At 35.2% G+C, this 15,152-nt stretch overlaps 1 protein-coding gene across 1 annotated transcript in view; it reads right to left on the bottom strand.

The window, feature by feature from the left end:
• The window catches only part of Dscam2 (Down syndrome cell adhesion molecule 2), a 133,509-nt gene that overhangs the window by 49,464 nt on the left and 68,893 nt on the right, over nt 1-15,152 (bottom strand). The window contains exons 2-3 of the mRNA XM_018505884.1: nt 9,353-9,703; nt 3,606-3,770 (exon numbers count right to left, since the gene is read on the bottom strand). Coding sequence (XP_018361386.1) covers nt 3,606-3,770; nt 9,353-9,703 — 516 coding nt within the window. The remainder of the gene's footprint in view (nt 1-3,605; nt 3,771-9,352; nt 9,704-15,152) is intronic.

Raw genomic sequence — 15,152 nt, 5'->3', positions numbered from 1 at the left:
CCCCCCTCATAAGAACCCGTATATCCCACCCATATAAGATATACGGCAAAAATGCAAGGTTGTTTCAAAAAATTATTTTTTTAATACGAAAAATAAGTATTCCGGATTTCTAATACTTTTTTCATAATAGTAGACAGTACAAAGTTTTTAATGATATAGTTCGTTTATCTTAAAAATAGTAAATAATATTTAATAAATTAAGTAATTTTTGTTAGATGCGGCGTATATACCGGGATTACTCTAAAAATACTGCTACAATTGAAAAAGAGTGAAAATACATATAATATTTGCATTCCTGAATAAGAGTGACAGATTTTCATTCCAAAAAGAATGAAATCTCACTCCAAAAATAGAGTGAAAATCTGTCATTCTTATATTTTCACTTTTTTTTTAATAGTGGCAATATTTTCACTCTTTTGGAGTGAGATTTCACTCCAAGAAATTTAGAAAATAAATTGAATCGAGTTGCAAGATTTTCGGTTTATTAGAAATTTCTCATTACTAATTAATAGTTTAATGACAGATTTGGTATTTGACAACATTAGAGAGGATATTCCTTAATGACAAATGCTAATGTAGAATAGAGATATCCAATAATCGAAAACAAAAGATTTCGAAAGAAAATAATTAGCAAAATCTCGTTTGCGACGAATTTTCGTGATTATAGGAAATTGGAATTTTTTAGTTTAATGAGTTTAATGAAAATTGGATCGATAGGAAAAATTCGATTCCAATTTGTCACAGAATCTGTTATTAAAATATTTCTCGTTAGAATTAACGCGACAAAAATATACGAGGTTTTACACTAGACACTTCTGTAATATTGACAATATTTTTGCATTTATGCACGAAAATGTTTTGCACACGATGTATCTGCACTTTTATGGTCGTGTATAACAACTGTGCATACACTTACGCGGCTGAGTGAGCTCGTTCGTGAGACATTATAGCAGCTAAGAGCGGCAGCTGCGATAAGGCAGCCTTCTGAATAGATTGTCCGCTAAGTCAGGTGGACCGAATGGTCTATGTAGTTAAGATATTACATTCGACGGACCGGAGTCTATATAGTGTGCGCGGTTCTATTCACTATAGATGCGACACGCATATGTATTATATATATATATATATATATATATATATATATATATGTATATATATGTATATGTGGAGCATACACGAACTGGATGCCACGTACATGCAGCGAATTACGTTCTACCTGATACCGACACAATCGCGATCGCAGATACGGCGTAAAAACATCTTTCTATGCAATACGAGGCTATTATACTGCATGGAAAGGATAATTTTTGCAAAAATACCTAAAAATTTAGTTAAATATAAATTTGAAAATAATTTTGTTGGACCATTAAAATAATATACATACAGCACGCTGATTACTAAAACGTCAAAAGCAATGCTTTTTGCAGCATTACTCATTATGCTTGAACACATACATATAATAATTATTTTGATAGTCCATTAAAATTATTTTCTATATTTAATTTGATATTAAAAATATAAACAAATAAAGGGCTAATGAGAGTTTTTCGCGGTAAATTGTGAGAGAGATTTATTAAATTCGATGAAATCAGACGTTTCGGCTTACATTCGAGCCATTATCAGTGTATCTGATTCAGTCGTAGATGAGAACGATCAACAAAAAAAAAATCATTTTTTTTATTGTTGACCGTTTTCATGTACGATTAGTATATATCATAATTTTAAGTAAGGATATGGACATCCAGCGGAATTATTCCAATTTTTAATTATTAAGTACATGGTTTGACGGAATTCATCTTCGATTCGTGGCCACTTGATCTGCTAACCTGGTGCCATAATGAATGGAAGCGGAATGATTTGTCACTCTCTCGTCTAACCAGTTAAGGTTTTTACTTTGTATATTCAGATACACTGATAATGGCTCGAATGTAAGCCGAAACGTTTGATTTCATCGAATTTAATAAATCTCTTTCTTGCACGACTTACCGCGAAAAAACTCTCATTAGCCTTTTTTTATATTTTTGAAATTCTTGAGCGTTGTTGCTTTGATTTTTTAATTTAATATTTAATTCTAGATCTATATTTAATTTTTTCTAGATATATATTTAATTTTAGATACATATTTAATTTTTTCAGATACTTTAGCAGAACCGTTCTTTTCATGCATGGGAAAAACGAGTAATAGTTTAATGATAAATTTAGCTAGAATATTAAAAAATTTAGCTAGAATATCTAAAAATTTAACTAGATACAGATCTGAAAATAATTTTGTTAAACTGCCAAAATAATTTTCTATGAGTATTTTGTGATAATCCAACATAATTATTATATTTTCAGATCTGTAAGAACTAACTAAATTTTTAGATATTGTAGGCAAAACCTTTCTTTTCATGTGAATAAATATTACAATGTTGAAATCTTTCACGATTATTGATTTCGACTAAAGTATCTGCAGGTAATGCAGTACCGAATGCTTTTATAAGCAAAAAAGAATTTATGCATACATCCGCCCATGATATAAGATAATAGGTATAAGATAACAACATGGCTTTTTGTTGTAACTAGTATTCTTAGCGACTGCTAATTATAACCGCGTAATCAAATCGCGGCACGCGAAATGTTTAATTATGTATAACTCTTCTATCTTGCACCCTTGTACGCAATTTTCTGGGGCGGACTCGCGTTTACAGCAAATCTGATTAATCTCTGTGAGCTACTAATGAACCCGACAATCCCGACTCGCACATCCCACACCGCGAGTTGCGGAAGGAGACGCCACGTTATTGTGGATATTAAATTTCAGCACGGGCGTCCGCGGCGGATATTAAATTTTAGTTCTTGTAGGCGACGGCCGTAGTCTCCATATAGAGACTACGCTGAAATCGCCTCGTATTGTCACTCTATATCCATATTATTCTTTTTTTTCCTTCTATTGCCATCGCACTACATCTGTGAAAATCCGCCGGGGATGTTTCCCGAGTTCGTATCAGTCTTTGCGCCGCGAAAGCCCGGATTAACGAAATTATTTGAAGACCCAGCTGCGTGTGTGTAATAGTGTACTTTAAATCAAGAAATATCTGAATACGCATCTGTGAAAATAAAAATTATTAACTATATAAGAATATGAATTAATACGAAATTAAAAATGATAATGAAAACGGAATAATACGATTCAATATTTATTTAGACATATATTAATCAACATAATAACGAGATGTAGAGAAAGAAAATTCCAACATAACGATAAAGTGATATGGAAAATTAACAATAAATTGCTTTTGCAAATAATACAGAGCTTTTAGAATTTAATTATGTTAAAAGTTACCACAAGTTCTCACCGAAAATCTTTGGTGGAGAATCGCGTCTTGTGCACATGGAATATAAAATAATTGCCAACATGTTATTCTCGTTGGATATCTCTTTTTCGCATAAAATACTTTATTGGGCAAAATCCCTTATATGTGGACATAAAAGTTATACATTCCGAATTTTTCGATTGGACTTTAATTAAGTTTGACGTTGTAACGCACGTGAAATTTTACGTTTCCATACCACAAAGAAATGTAGTACACGCTCGTATGTAGATTTTCGTTATAAACATTTACCTCCTTGCAGCGAGGGATATATGTAGGACGAAGGTTCGTGCAGCCAGGATACGACGCGCACCAAATCTTTGACGTAGCTGGGTATGATGCAGCGTAATATTGCAGTGCATCCCCTCGATGCGCCCCCCGTCACCTCCACCTCGACTTTGTATGCCTGAGCCACCACTGCAAACAGCAATAAAATCTCACATAAGGCCATGTGTTCCAGCAATCTAGTACAAATTGCAAAATAATAGCTTATACGTAATAATTTCTGTTTCTACAAAATAAAATTTTCTTAAAAAAAAATGGAAAATTGATACGCTATAAAAAATACTTTTGTATTCTTTTTATAATTGTTACGATAATTAAGACAGTTACATATAATAGTTTGTCTCTTGGTTCACAATTGCATTTGACTTTGTAAAGTTCGTTATTTCGTTTTTAAAAAGGAAAAAGCAAGTAGGCGGTATAAAAAATTACACGTCGTCATTATGTCGGGCTAACAGCGTAACGAGACAGAACGAACACCGATTCTGTGTCTACGTCTGTGTCTCTAATTGCCACCGTAATGAAAAAGCAATCGCAGTTACGCCGACAGTCTCGTTTTCAATTACATCGTCGTCGTCTTGCTACACCGTGAAAGCGTGTTGCCTTGTATACGAGTGTGTATGACACTATGTATATACACAGACTACAGAGGGTGTCGCACACGTCGTTACGTCGTAACCGTCGGGTGAATCTCGACGTCGAGGATGCGTCGAGGCATGAGGCGACGCGAGCGCATAACGAACGTCTCGCTTCTTCCCTCCCACCTTCCTTCCTCTTCCTTTTCTCTTTCCTTTTTGTGTCCGGCATCGCTCTCTCGCGCACGCGAGGAGCATCGTACACTCTCTCTTCCGGAGATTTTATTTACGTGAAAATTCCAAGGGCGACGCGACGGCCAGCTCCGCCACCGACGGTGCAGTCTGACAGGCCGACGTCGCGACGCCACGACGCGGAGGCTAAAGCCCCGACTACGGCGTTCTGAATTTCTTCTCTATATTCCTTCTCCGTCACCTCGAAGCTCCAAACCGTGCGAAGACTTTGTCTCGCGTTTTTCTCCCTTTCAGCTCCCTGAGTCCTGCTTCTCCTGTTTCCACTCGCATGCCGTCATCCCGCTTTCTCGCAACTCGCGTGAGAAATATTGCGTTGAATTATGATATCATCATTCGAGGAGGATATTAGAGGACTTTTATATAAAGTACCGCACAATGTATATGTAGATGTTATTTTGGAGATGCATAGAATATCCTATATATAGATATGATAATCCTATGTATAGATAGGATAAAGAACAGTACTATATATTCAAAGAATAATCTTTTCCGTTTAGCAAAATTTTCAGAAATGCATTGTTTCTAAAATATCTCATTTAATATGTCAATACAGTACCTTTCATTTGCTGTTTCTTGATTTTTCATGTAAACGTCTTTTGTGTAAAAATTTGGATAATTTCGATATAATTAAATTTAATATTTATGTTCCTCTCTCTCTATAATGACACACTTGAAAAAGATTGATTTAGGTGACGTAATTTATCACATAACCGAAAAATACTCTTCCTTAGCTGTTGCGACATTACATACGATCTGTACGATACATACCAATTAAGGATCGATGGCGCCATCCATCGATTCCTTCCGTGAATCTTTCGTTTTCAGACGCCGCGCCGTCTCGCGAACATCATTATTACAATTTCGGCGTGTTCCCGCGCGATTAGACAGTAAACCGATGTCGTTGTTGCCTGCCGATTCGTCGCGCTAAAGGCCCGTCTACAATACACGGAATAAGAAGTAAGAGTAAGAAATAGACCAATCACAGTCGATTATTCTTCTCACATTCGACTGTGATTGGTCAATTTCTTACTCTTACTTCTTACTCTGTGTATTGTAGACGAGCCTTAATGCGGCGTCTACAATGAGATTTTAAGACGTTAAACTTAAGCTTTAAGCCTTAAGTCTGAAGAAATTGACCAATCACAGTCAAATGTGAGGAGAATAATCGACTATGATTGGACATTTTTTTACGGCTTAAGGTTTAAAACTTAAGTTTTATGCCTTAAAGTCTCATTGTAGACGCCGCTCGCGCTATCTGAAGCTGCCGTTTTCGGGTAACACGACTCTCCCCTTATGCTTAGTTCACACTGGACGCGATGGGCGATGAGCGACGATATCCAATGGAAGCTCTGCTTTTTCTCACGTGACGATGCGAACTAGGAATTAGACACAAGTAAGCGCTCGTCGTGATAAGCCGTGTCTTCGTCACGAGTCGTCACGAAGTTTATACAAGCTATCGGGCTCCCGCGATCGCGAGTAGAGAGAAACCGCGAATTCAATGTCAAGGATCAGCCAGGTTTTCATTTCGCATTATTCGCGAGTCCGTCGAACGCAGCAGCATTCTTGCCAAGTGTTTGCTACCGCGACACGCTATTTCGTATATCTCATCACGGCTGCCGCTAATTACATTTCTACTACAATCATTATGCCACGTTACCGAAACGCAGATTGAGAGGCGTTTGACAATAAAGTTTTAAATATAACAAGTGAATCTGAGTGCGCAGTGTGTTTACCGTCCAGTCCACCAATCCATCCTGCTACGTGAAATCTCAATCCAGATCGAAACAGCGATTCTCACGCATCAGTGAAAAAACAATTTTGTAAGTGTTTTATTTTAAAAATGTAAATATTGTAAATAACGGATTTAATTATAACAATGAAATTTTATATGATAATTTATAGGACCAAACAGTAAATTCACTATATTAAAATACATTTTTACATAAAATAATTTATACAGGATCAGACACGCACATGCGCGCGCGCGCATATTCAGGAAATTCATTGTATTAAGAATAAAATCTCAAATATGATAGACTTCTAAAAATTTTTACAAAGGAAAACAGATGCTTATTTTTTGACAAAAAAAATGTGATAGTACTAGTCCTATCTATAAGACATCTATATTATACAATATGTATAATATATATATACGTATAGGGTGTCCTATTTTAATTGCATGAAAGTATCACTGGTTTGATCTTAGGTGGCGCTACCAAGGTCAGATCAAAGTATTTAAATTTTTTAAATGGAATCTCGTTTTTTATTATACATTCTCATAGCACTATAAACATTATAATAAAATATTTTTTCATTAAGTACTTCTCGAGTTATAAGGCTTGAAAGTTACAATATCGTTAGCATTAGCATTACCTAAAGTATCCAAGGCTTTGATCTTGACAAACGTTATTTGGGTCATGAATCTGAACAACATTCAAGAGGTTTTAGCCATCGATCGGTCCACTTTGAGTAATGCCAAGAGTAATGCTGATGTAACTTTTAAGCTTTATGACTCGAAAAATATTTAATGAAAAAATATTTTATTCTAGTGATTTGGAAAATTTTCGAGGTAAGCTAAGAATATGCAATTAATGTGAGGTTCTATTTAAGAAATTGATAATAAAATTGACCTTTACGTGATCTTCAAACAACTCTCCAGGGTTAAACCAATGATACCATCTTATGTCTCTTTTCAAACTATGTAACTTTTGTATGAAATATTTTTCTATAATGCTTTGTTTCCGAAATATAATCTGTAACACTTTAATTAACTGATTCACTCTGCATATACAACATAAATTACAATGTTACGTAATGATATAATTTTTTTTTATTTTTAAATCATGATTCGTCATCGTTTTGCATATATATATGATATGATTTATAGATTTATGAGATTCTTTATAATCAAACTTAACTTTAACTATTTTCCTTTGAAATTACCACAAACGTGTTCATACTTTTTGGCGCGTAATTGCTCGCATAAAGCACGCCTGCTTTATCGAGCACGCGTAGAAAAGAGATTTCTTCCGTTAAATCGAAAGAGAGAAAAAGAAAGAGAGAGAGAGAGAGAGAGAGAGAAAGAGAAAGAACTGAAAGTAAAGTTTTAATTAACGGTCACACGTCCAGGGCAGAACTTTATGGCCGCGAGGGGGTTAGTAGTTGGAAATCCTGAAAGCGTCGGGTCGACCTCGCAGCTGCCACGGATTTGCATTCAGATTGCGTTTTTTTTTTAAGAGGTAATTACACTGCGCGCGACCAGAAAGGAACCTACGCGCATCTCATCTGCATCGGTCGGTGCTCGGCAAGTACTGATTCGGTTCTAACGCCTGTTTCACCACTGATTTTCTCTCACAATCGGCATTTTCTTTCCATACGAACAATTAAATTGCGTACATTTAAAAGAAACATTTCTTACGGTATAACAATAGTTTTAGAGCATGGTACAGAAAATATTGTTTCTATTATTATAACTATTACATGATAATATATTATATACATAATCCTACGATTAAAACTATTGCATGATAATAACCCAGTCTTAAGATTTTTAATAAATTCCTGATAATTTCATGACGTATAATGTTTCAAAGAATACAAAATATTTGAATCGAGAAACCAAGCCGCACACTTTTGGACATTTCTTTAAACAAGAGATGCGAAATACGAGTACATCTAATATGTATTTAATTATAAGAACAGGCGCGCTGTCAGAATTATTTCTTTACGTATTCAACATGCTGTTATTTTAACCGCCAAATATTTCTTAACTAAATAGAGACATGTCCCGCGTGCAACCAAATTCCTTTATACAAAGCCAACGCGAGGTTTGCGGTTCCCCGAATTGCATTCGGACACAGTGCTATGCGAGCATTCGCTGTGCGATTACATAGCTCGCGTAAAACCGGCCTATCCGCGATTCCGCGTTTTATCGCACGCGAGAGGCAACCCATGCACCCGTCGCAATTACTGTTGACTCGCGCCAAATATCCGCGGCATTCGCGTAATCCGCTTAATAGACTTTTCCAATGGTTCAGTGTGCGCGGTGGCCGCGAGTAAAGCTCTAATATGACGGCCGTCCCGATTACGCGCTTGCCATTCCTTAATTAAAGGATACTTCGGTAAATAACGGATGTAATTGCGCGGGATGTACGTAACGCGATAAAACGTTTGCGAGTTTTTTTGATGATAATAGGACTTGCCCAACAAATAGGTAAATTAAAAAGGATTCGACAGAGCAATTTGCGCCACAAAGTTATCAATTTTGTTTTAACTTTTCCTTTATGACATTTAAACTTTATTCAATGTATTCTAAATTATATTGTACGTAATTATATTGTAAGTTACATTATAAGTTTTATAACTGCATACATTTTTGCTATTTTATAGTTAGAATTTGAAAATGTTTCTGTTCTAATCTTAGTGGCATGCATTTTTGGAGTAATTTACTGGACAGTTTATTAACTTTTGTCGAGTAACCGAGAAATAAAAAAACTTAGAATTCTAATAAAAATGTAACATTTTGTCTATAATCATTGTGCAGAAACAATGCGCAAACTCTGAACCTATTTATTGAATATAAACAGAATAATAAAAATACACACACATTACGTGATATTTTAACTAATAATAATCTAATAATAATGGACAATAATTGGGCAGGTATCCACGCAAATTGTACATATCTTTATCAGAAAAATTGCTTCAGCTACTGAATAAATCTCTACGAAATTTTGTCAATTTTCTATGCAGTATTGTCACAACTAATGAAAATAAGACTAGACAGTATAATTGGATGGACATCTAGGAAAACTGCATACATTTCTACCAGGGAATATGTATTTTGCTTTTCATGCATGGACATAAATTTCGTATACGAGTCTCGCTTACCCGCTCTGACTTGTACATCGCGACTGAGCACTCTGCCGACGGTGTTGCTCGCCACGCATCTATACGCGGCACTGTGAACGTCCTGCCGATAGGCCGCGGCCGGAAACGGCAGGAGTACCAGAGTGCCATTTCTGAGCACTCTTCGCACGCCCGACACATCGTTCACCGGATGCCCGTCCGCGGTGGACCAGTCGATGTTGGGCGGTGGACTTCCGGAGGCCGTGCAGTCCAACCAGGCGCCGCTGGAATTGGAGAATTCAATCCTCGACGGCGGTTCCAGCACGAAGCTGGGGCCGCGTAGGTGCGCGTCGAAGCCGTGCCCGCCTGCGGACGTTACTACAGCAGCTGCACCTGTACAAAAAAATCACATTCCTATATATGAAGAAATAAGCTCGTGATAGAATAATGAGACAAACAGCAAGAAACAGGAAACAAAAAGCACATTGTAGAACAGTCATAAGACTTTATTATATTAGAAATATAAATATATTTTATTAGGTATGTATATAAATAAATTTCCGTAGTTTTTTCAAAAATATGTTTGTTAGTATATAAAAAAACGGTACAAATATTTCAATCAAAATATTTGCCTTTTGATAGTAATAAGTTAAATTGGACTGCTTGTGAATAAATCAAATTGAGTAAAAAAGCACCACAGACAGTTAAAGCTAGATTTTACTGTGATGAAGACAGTGAATCATTTAATGATGAATACCTACTTCTTCAATGTTTATTTTCAATTAAACTAAAAATGCAATTAATTGTCCAATTACGAATTGTTATATATTTTTCGAAATATAGATTAATCAATCTTACTAATAGAAAAATAATTAAATGCGGAAATTTAAACACTGTTAGTCTAATTTAAAGTTATTTATCTAAAAACTTATTTATATATATCTAATTTATTTCCCAGTACGATGTAAAGAAAATAAATTTCACGTATAAATCTCTCTTCGTATATGTAATAAAAATTCTTAATTTACCAAAACTTTGTAAAAGCACATGTAGATGGACTTGGAAAGTTTTGATCATTTCTTGGATAAAACATTAGTGAGGGTAGATTCAATTGGATGTAACAGATATTACTTTATAACGTGATACGCTTCGAATGGTAACATCAGTAGTCTGAGAATGCAAGGGGTATCCATTGACGGCCCAGTTGTATTAGGTGGAAAATAGTTTGACAAGTTCCAAAGTGGATTAATCGACGTGGTTAGTGCGCCTGGCTTCGTCGCCTGGCGCCCGGTCGAACGATGCTGCTGCGGTGATGCAACTAATATGCCGGCCAAGTTATTCTCTTCAGAGTGGTGCACGCTCGAGACACCCACTCCTCGGCGCAAATGCTTTGATCGAGGGCGTGAAAGCACGAGTCAGCAACTACCTACTTGCCGGCTCTTGTATCGTTAGCGCGGTTAATAACTCCCCGCCCGCAGGTTACATCCCCCGTGTCAATGTTACAGCGAAATTTGCGAGCTATAGAAACCGCGATAAATTTCGGGCCGTTCACCCGCTTAGCCTACATGGCCTCGTATTCGCGTTTAAACTTAACTCTCAACTGATATTATGCTGCAACTCGGTTAACGTGAGTGCAATACCGCCATAAACATTTCTTCTAAACGATGTTATAGTTTACGCTCTCCTAAACTTATATAGTTTTCCCTCCACTAACTTTTTATTTATATAATCGATATTACATGGAGGGTATATAATTATATTGTTTTTTTGATTGATACTTAGAATCATGAACGCTAAATTGTTAAATGAAAAGAGTTCTAATAGTTTCTCTTATCTATTATAAATGATTATCAATTTTCATTTTATATGAAAATTTTTGAGATTTTTGCGATTTTTGGGATCATTTTTGAAGCCTATCGAATGTATCTTTATATTCTCTGTAAAATTATGTTATATATATAAATATATAGGTGTATATTGTATATTTTAGTAATCAGCTTGAGCGTTTTACAATTTTGATAGTTTAACAAAATTATTTTCAGATTTGTATATATTTAACTGATTATTGACATTTTTAGATCAATTAAGAGAAAGTATTTTCGGTCAATTGAAATATTCGTTTACACTAAAATATTTAAGCTGAGATCCGCTTTGACTGAAAATAGGATTATTTATTTTAATTAATTTATTTTCGTCCGTCTAATTTCAAATTATAAATTTTTAGACTACTGCAAAACCATTCTTTCTATGTAATTATTGTACAATGGTTTTAGTCGATTAAAAGGATTTATATATCTATATTTTCTATAACTGCATGTACTATTTTCTGTAAAATCGTTTGATATCTCGAGAGAAATACTTCTCTAAACGATAAGTTTAGTAGCAAATTTTTGTTATCTACAATAAATCCATTGCTGTTTTTAAAACGTAACACTTGTGATTTAAACTGGAAAACTGGAAAACGTCAAGAGGTTCAGCTAATTGCGCTGATTTACGATGTCCGAGAGATTGCAGACGGCCGGATAAATGAAATGGTATCCTTTTCTTCCGTCCCGATATTGCGAGGTGTTTCATGCGCGCATTGTTTGTGACGGGGCTACTGAAATCGGGAAAACGCGAAACTCATAACGACATTCCTGCGGGGCACTCGACGTAACTCGTTTATAACTACGTTCGAGAGGGAAATGCACGCTCGTTCCGGCCGAATTTCGTAATGCCGTCGCGCGCACGTCGCACGCGCGCGGCATACAAAACACGAAGTATGCAAATCCTTGGTGCACGTGAGTGAGAGAGAGAATTGAATCTCTATTGTAGTGTCCGGCAATTATGCTCGCCGTCACACCAGCCAGCTTCCGGAATTGTGTCTCTCGCGCGCGCTACTTAATTACTAATTCCACACGAGTATCACACTAGCGTTCTCAGGCGGAATTCCACGCGTTGCCTTGTCCGAGCAACATCGTGGTGTCGATTTCCGAAGGCAGCCGCCTTAATTGGCAGAAAATTCATTACATGTTATACGTATGCCGTTTCAACGTCGTTAATTAAAAATTCAGACGAACGAGTTATATCGATTGAATTGTCACGCAATGACTTGAATTAACTTTATTTTTATAATATATTTATATATATCTTGTATATTTATTAATACATACATGGAAAGAATGATTTTGCTAAAATATTAAAAAATTTAACTAAATACAGACCTGAAAATTATTTTGTTTGACCATCAAAATAATTAAGATATTCAAGCACAATGTACAATGCAAAAAGTCATGACATTCTTCTAACCATTTGGATGACTTATACAGGGTGTTAAAGAAACCATTCAGTATTTATATGGTAGATAGTAGAGTCTAATCCTCTAATTAGAGTTCATCTAAAGTGCTAGATTTTTCATCGAAATTGTGCGAGAGAGAAAAATCGTGCTCTTTCACTTCATCTCACTCTACAGTGGCGCTGTAAGTCGCAGCCTTATAGAGACGCTTTATAAACTTCATAGTTTTTGACGAACATTCTGCCATGTTCAAGTGACTAACTGGCGATTAAAATTTAAAAAATGTAAAAATTTAGCAGTGTCTAATCAAATATTAGGTACGACAGCGAGTCCATGGCCATTTAAAGTAAAAGCATAAATGTATTTTCATTATGCATTTAAATGGAATGGATGAAAAATGTCGGACCAATCACAAACCGGAGAGAAGGTGGCCAGACTTTGATTAGAGGGTCTTTTATAGTAGATAGTATACATACCATACTGAATAAAAAAACCTTAATGAATAGCTCAACCGTTTTTGAGATATAAACATTTTTGTATGTTAGCATGAATGATTTACTGGCTTCTACATGTCACATGCGATGTTTATCTCAGTGTTTATAAACTTCGTTCTGTATAACCTCATTCAATTTCCATACATACTTCATAACGGAAGATTTCACCGGCAATCAGTCAGTTGTCATCGGTGACTGAGGATCTACATGGTGATTACACAGTTATATCTCAGATGTTTGTATCCCAGAAACAGTTAAGCTCTCAATCTATGTTCACTAAAATTTTTTTACTAATGTAAGTATGATATGTACTATTTACCATATAAATGCTGAATGGTTTTTTTTTAACCACCTGTATAATTATTTCGATAATCTAATAAAATTATTTATAGATTTATATATACTTATTTTTTCTAGTTAAATTTTTAGATATTTACTCTCTAAATTCCTTGGAAAAGAATCTCATTATAAAGAGTGAAAACTGAGTCAGTCTTTTAAAAAAGTGGCTCAATTTTAAATTTTTAAGAGTGAAATTTTACTTTACAATGAAATTCACTCTGAAAGTTTCGGAGGATTAGCAAAGCTGTTCTTTCCATGTATATAAATATACTTTTGTATATTTTAATTTGTATATTTATATATTAAAAATGTATTGTATATTTTGTAGAATAAAATATTTTATTAAAATATTTTCAAGTTTATCCGATTTATCCAAGTATTGATTTCTATGCTTGTCATGATTCCATGGGGATTTTTGGAGATATTTACAAATGTCACTGCGTACTTTATTTGAGCGGGTCGGATTCGCGTCAACATCCCACCCTTTATAACGCACTCTCGAAGAGGTTTGCCTATTGACATCGAAAATCGAAGAGCCAAAGAAGGTGGCTGCGCCAAACCGATGAACGCCAGCAAGATTGAACATACCGATCGGTATTTAAAGTGACTGGCCGTTACGAGAGTATGTTTAAAGCGACAGAGATATGGACAGAGCTGAGCAATGAGCTGGGGGCATAGCGGAAGTCAGATACATGAGCGGATGTTGAGATAGAGAACGAAATAGAGAATGAAAGAGAAAGCAAGCGAGAAAGACAGAGGAGGAGGGTACACAGGTGTCCGTGGGTAATAGCTCCCTATTACCATAACGCTTGGCTAAGCCGGCTAATCGGTTCCGTTTATGCCGACCGGCAAATTATTATTAATCACATTGCGCTCGCGGATTACCGTTTATATGCGTCTATAGCGCGGTGGCATTTACACTTCGCGCCGCGGCCGGATGTCACATGGGCTTTTAGTGTCGTGTACCTACATTTATCCGTGCACGCTTTATCTTTTGATAGATTTTAAATTGTATATATATGTGTGTATGTGTATGTATGTACGTACGCGCGCGCGCGCGTGTGTGTTTAATTATATTCGTATAACGCAATTAAAACAATGTTAAAATAGCCTCACTGAAAAACATACGAAAATAACGTATTGAATAAAAGCTGACATTTACATAAGAAAAAATAATAAATAACGTTAGGAGTTTAAAGGATTAATATATTTTTATTAGTATTGTATATACGGAGTGTCCCGAAATTTCTTGCCAAGCGCTCCTGTGTAGACAGAACGGACGCTAAACTGAGTCGAAGTCCTCTATCATTTTGCAATTTTCGCAATAATTGACAAGATATTAATTACTAACAATCGTTGAATTTTAATTTTTAATAATTTTTTCTCAAATATTATCAACTTTACTACAAGAGACAAAAATTGTTTATTTTCTTCTCATAAAACTGTAAGAATTTTTTCAGAATTTTTTATTATCTTTTTAGTATTGCATTTTCTTATATATATTGGCAACTATTTTTACCAACATGAGAAAATACGGTATTAAAAAATTCTGAAAAAAATTCTTAGAACTTTTTTTTTGAAAAGGAAATAAACAATTTGTCTCTCGCTGTTTTTCTATAAAGTTGATAGTATTAGAGTAAAAAATTATTGAAAATCAATATTCAGCGATTTTTAGTAATTAATATTTTGTTAACTATTGCAAAAATTGCAAAATAATAGAGGATTTTTCGACTCA

The sequence above is a fragment of the Trachymyrmex cornetzi genome, unplaced genomic scaffold (genome assembly GCF_001594075.2).
Source record: "Trachymyrmex cornetzi isolate Tcor2-1 unplaced genomic scaffold, Tcor1.1 scaffold218, whole genome shotgun sequence".
Taxonomy (NCBI): domain Eukaryota; kingdom Metazoa; phylum Arthropoda; class Insecta; order Hymenoptera; family Formicidae; genus Trachymyrmex; species Trachymyrmex cornetzi.
This window is presented reverse-complemented; position numbering and strand designations above follow the sequence as displayed.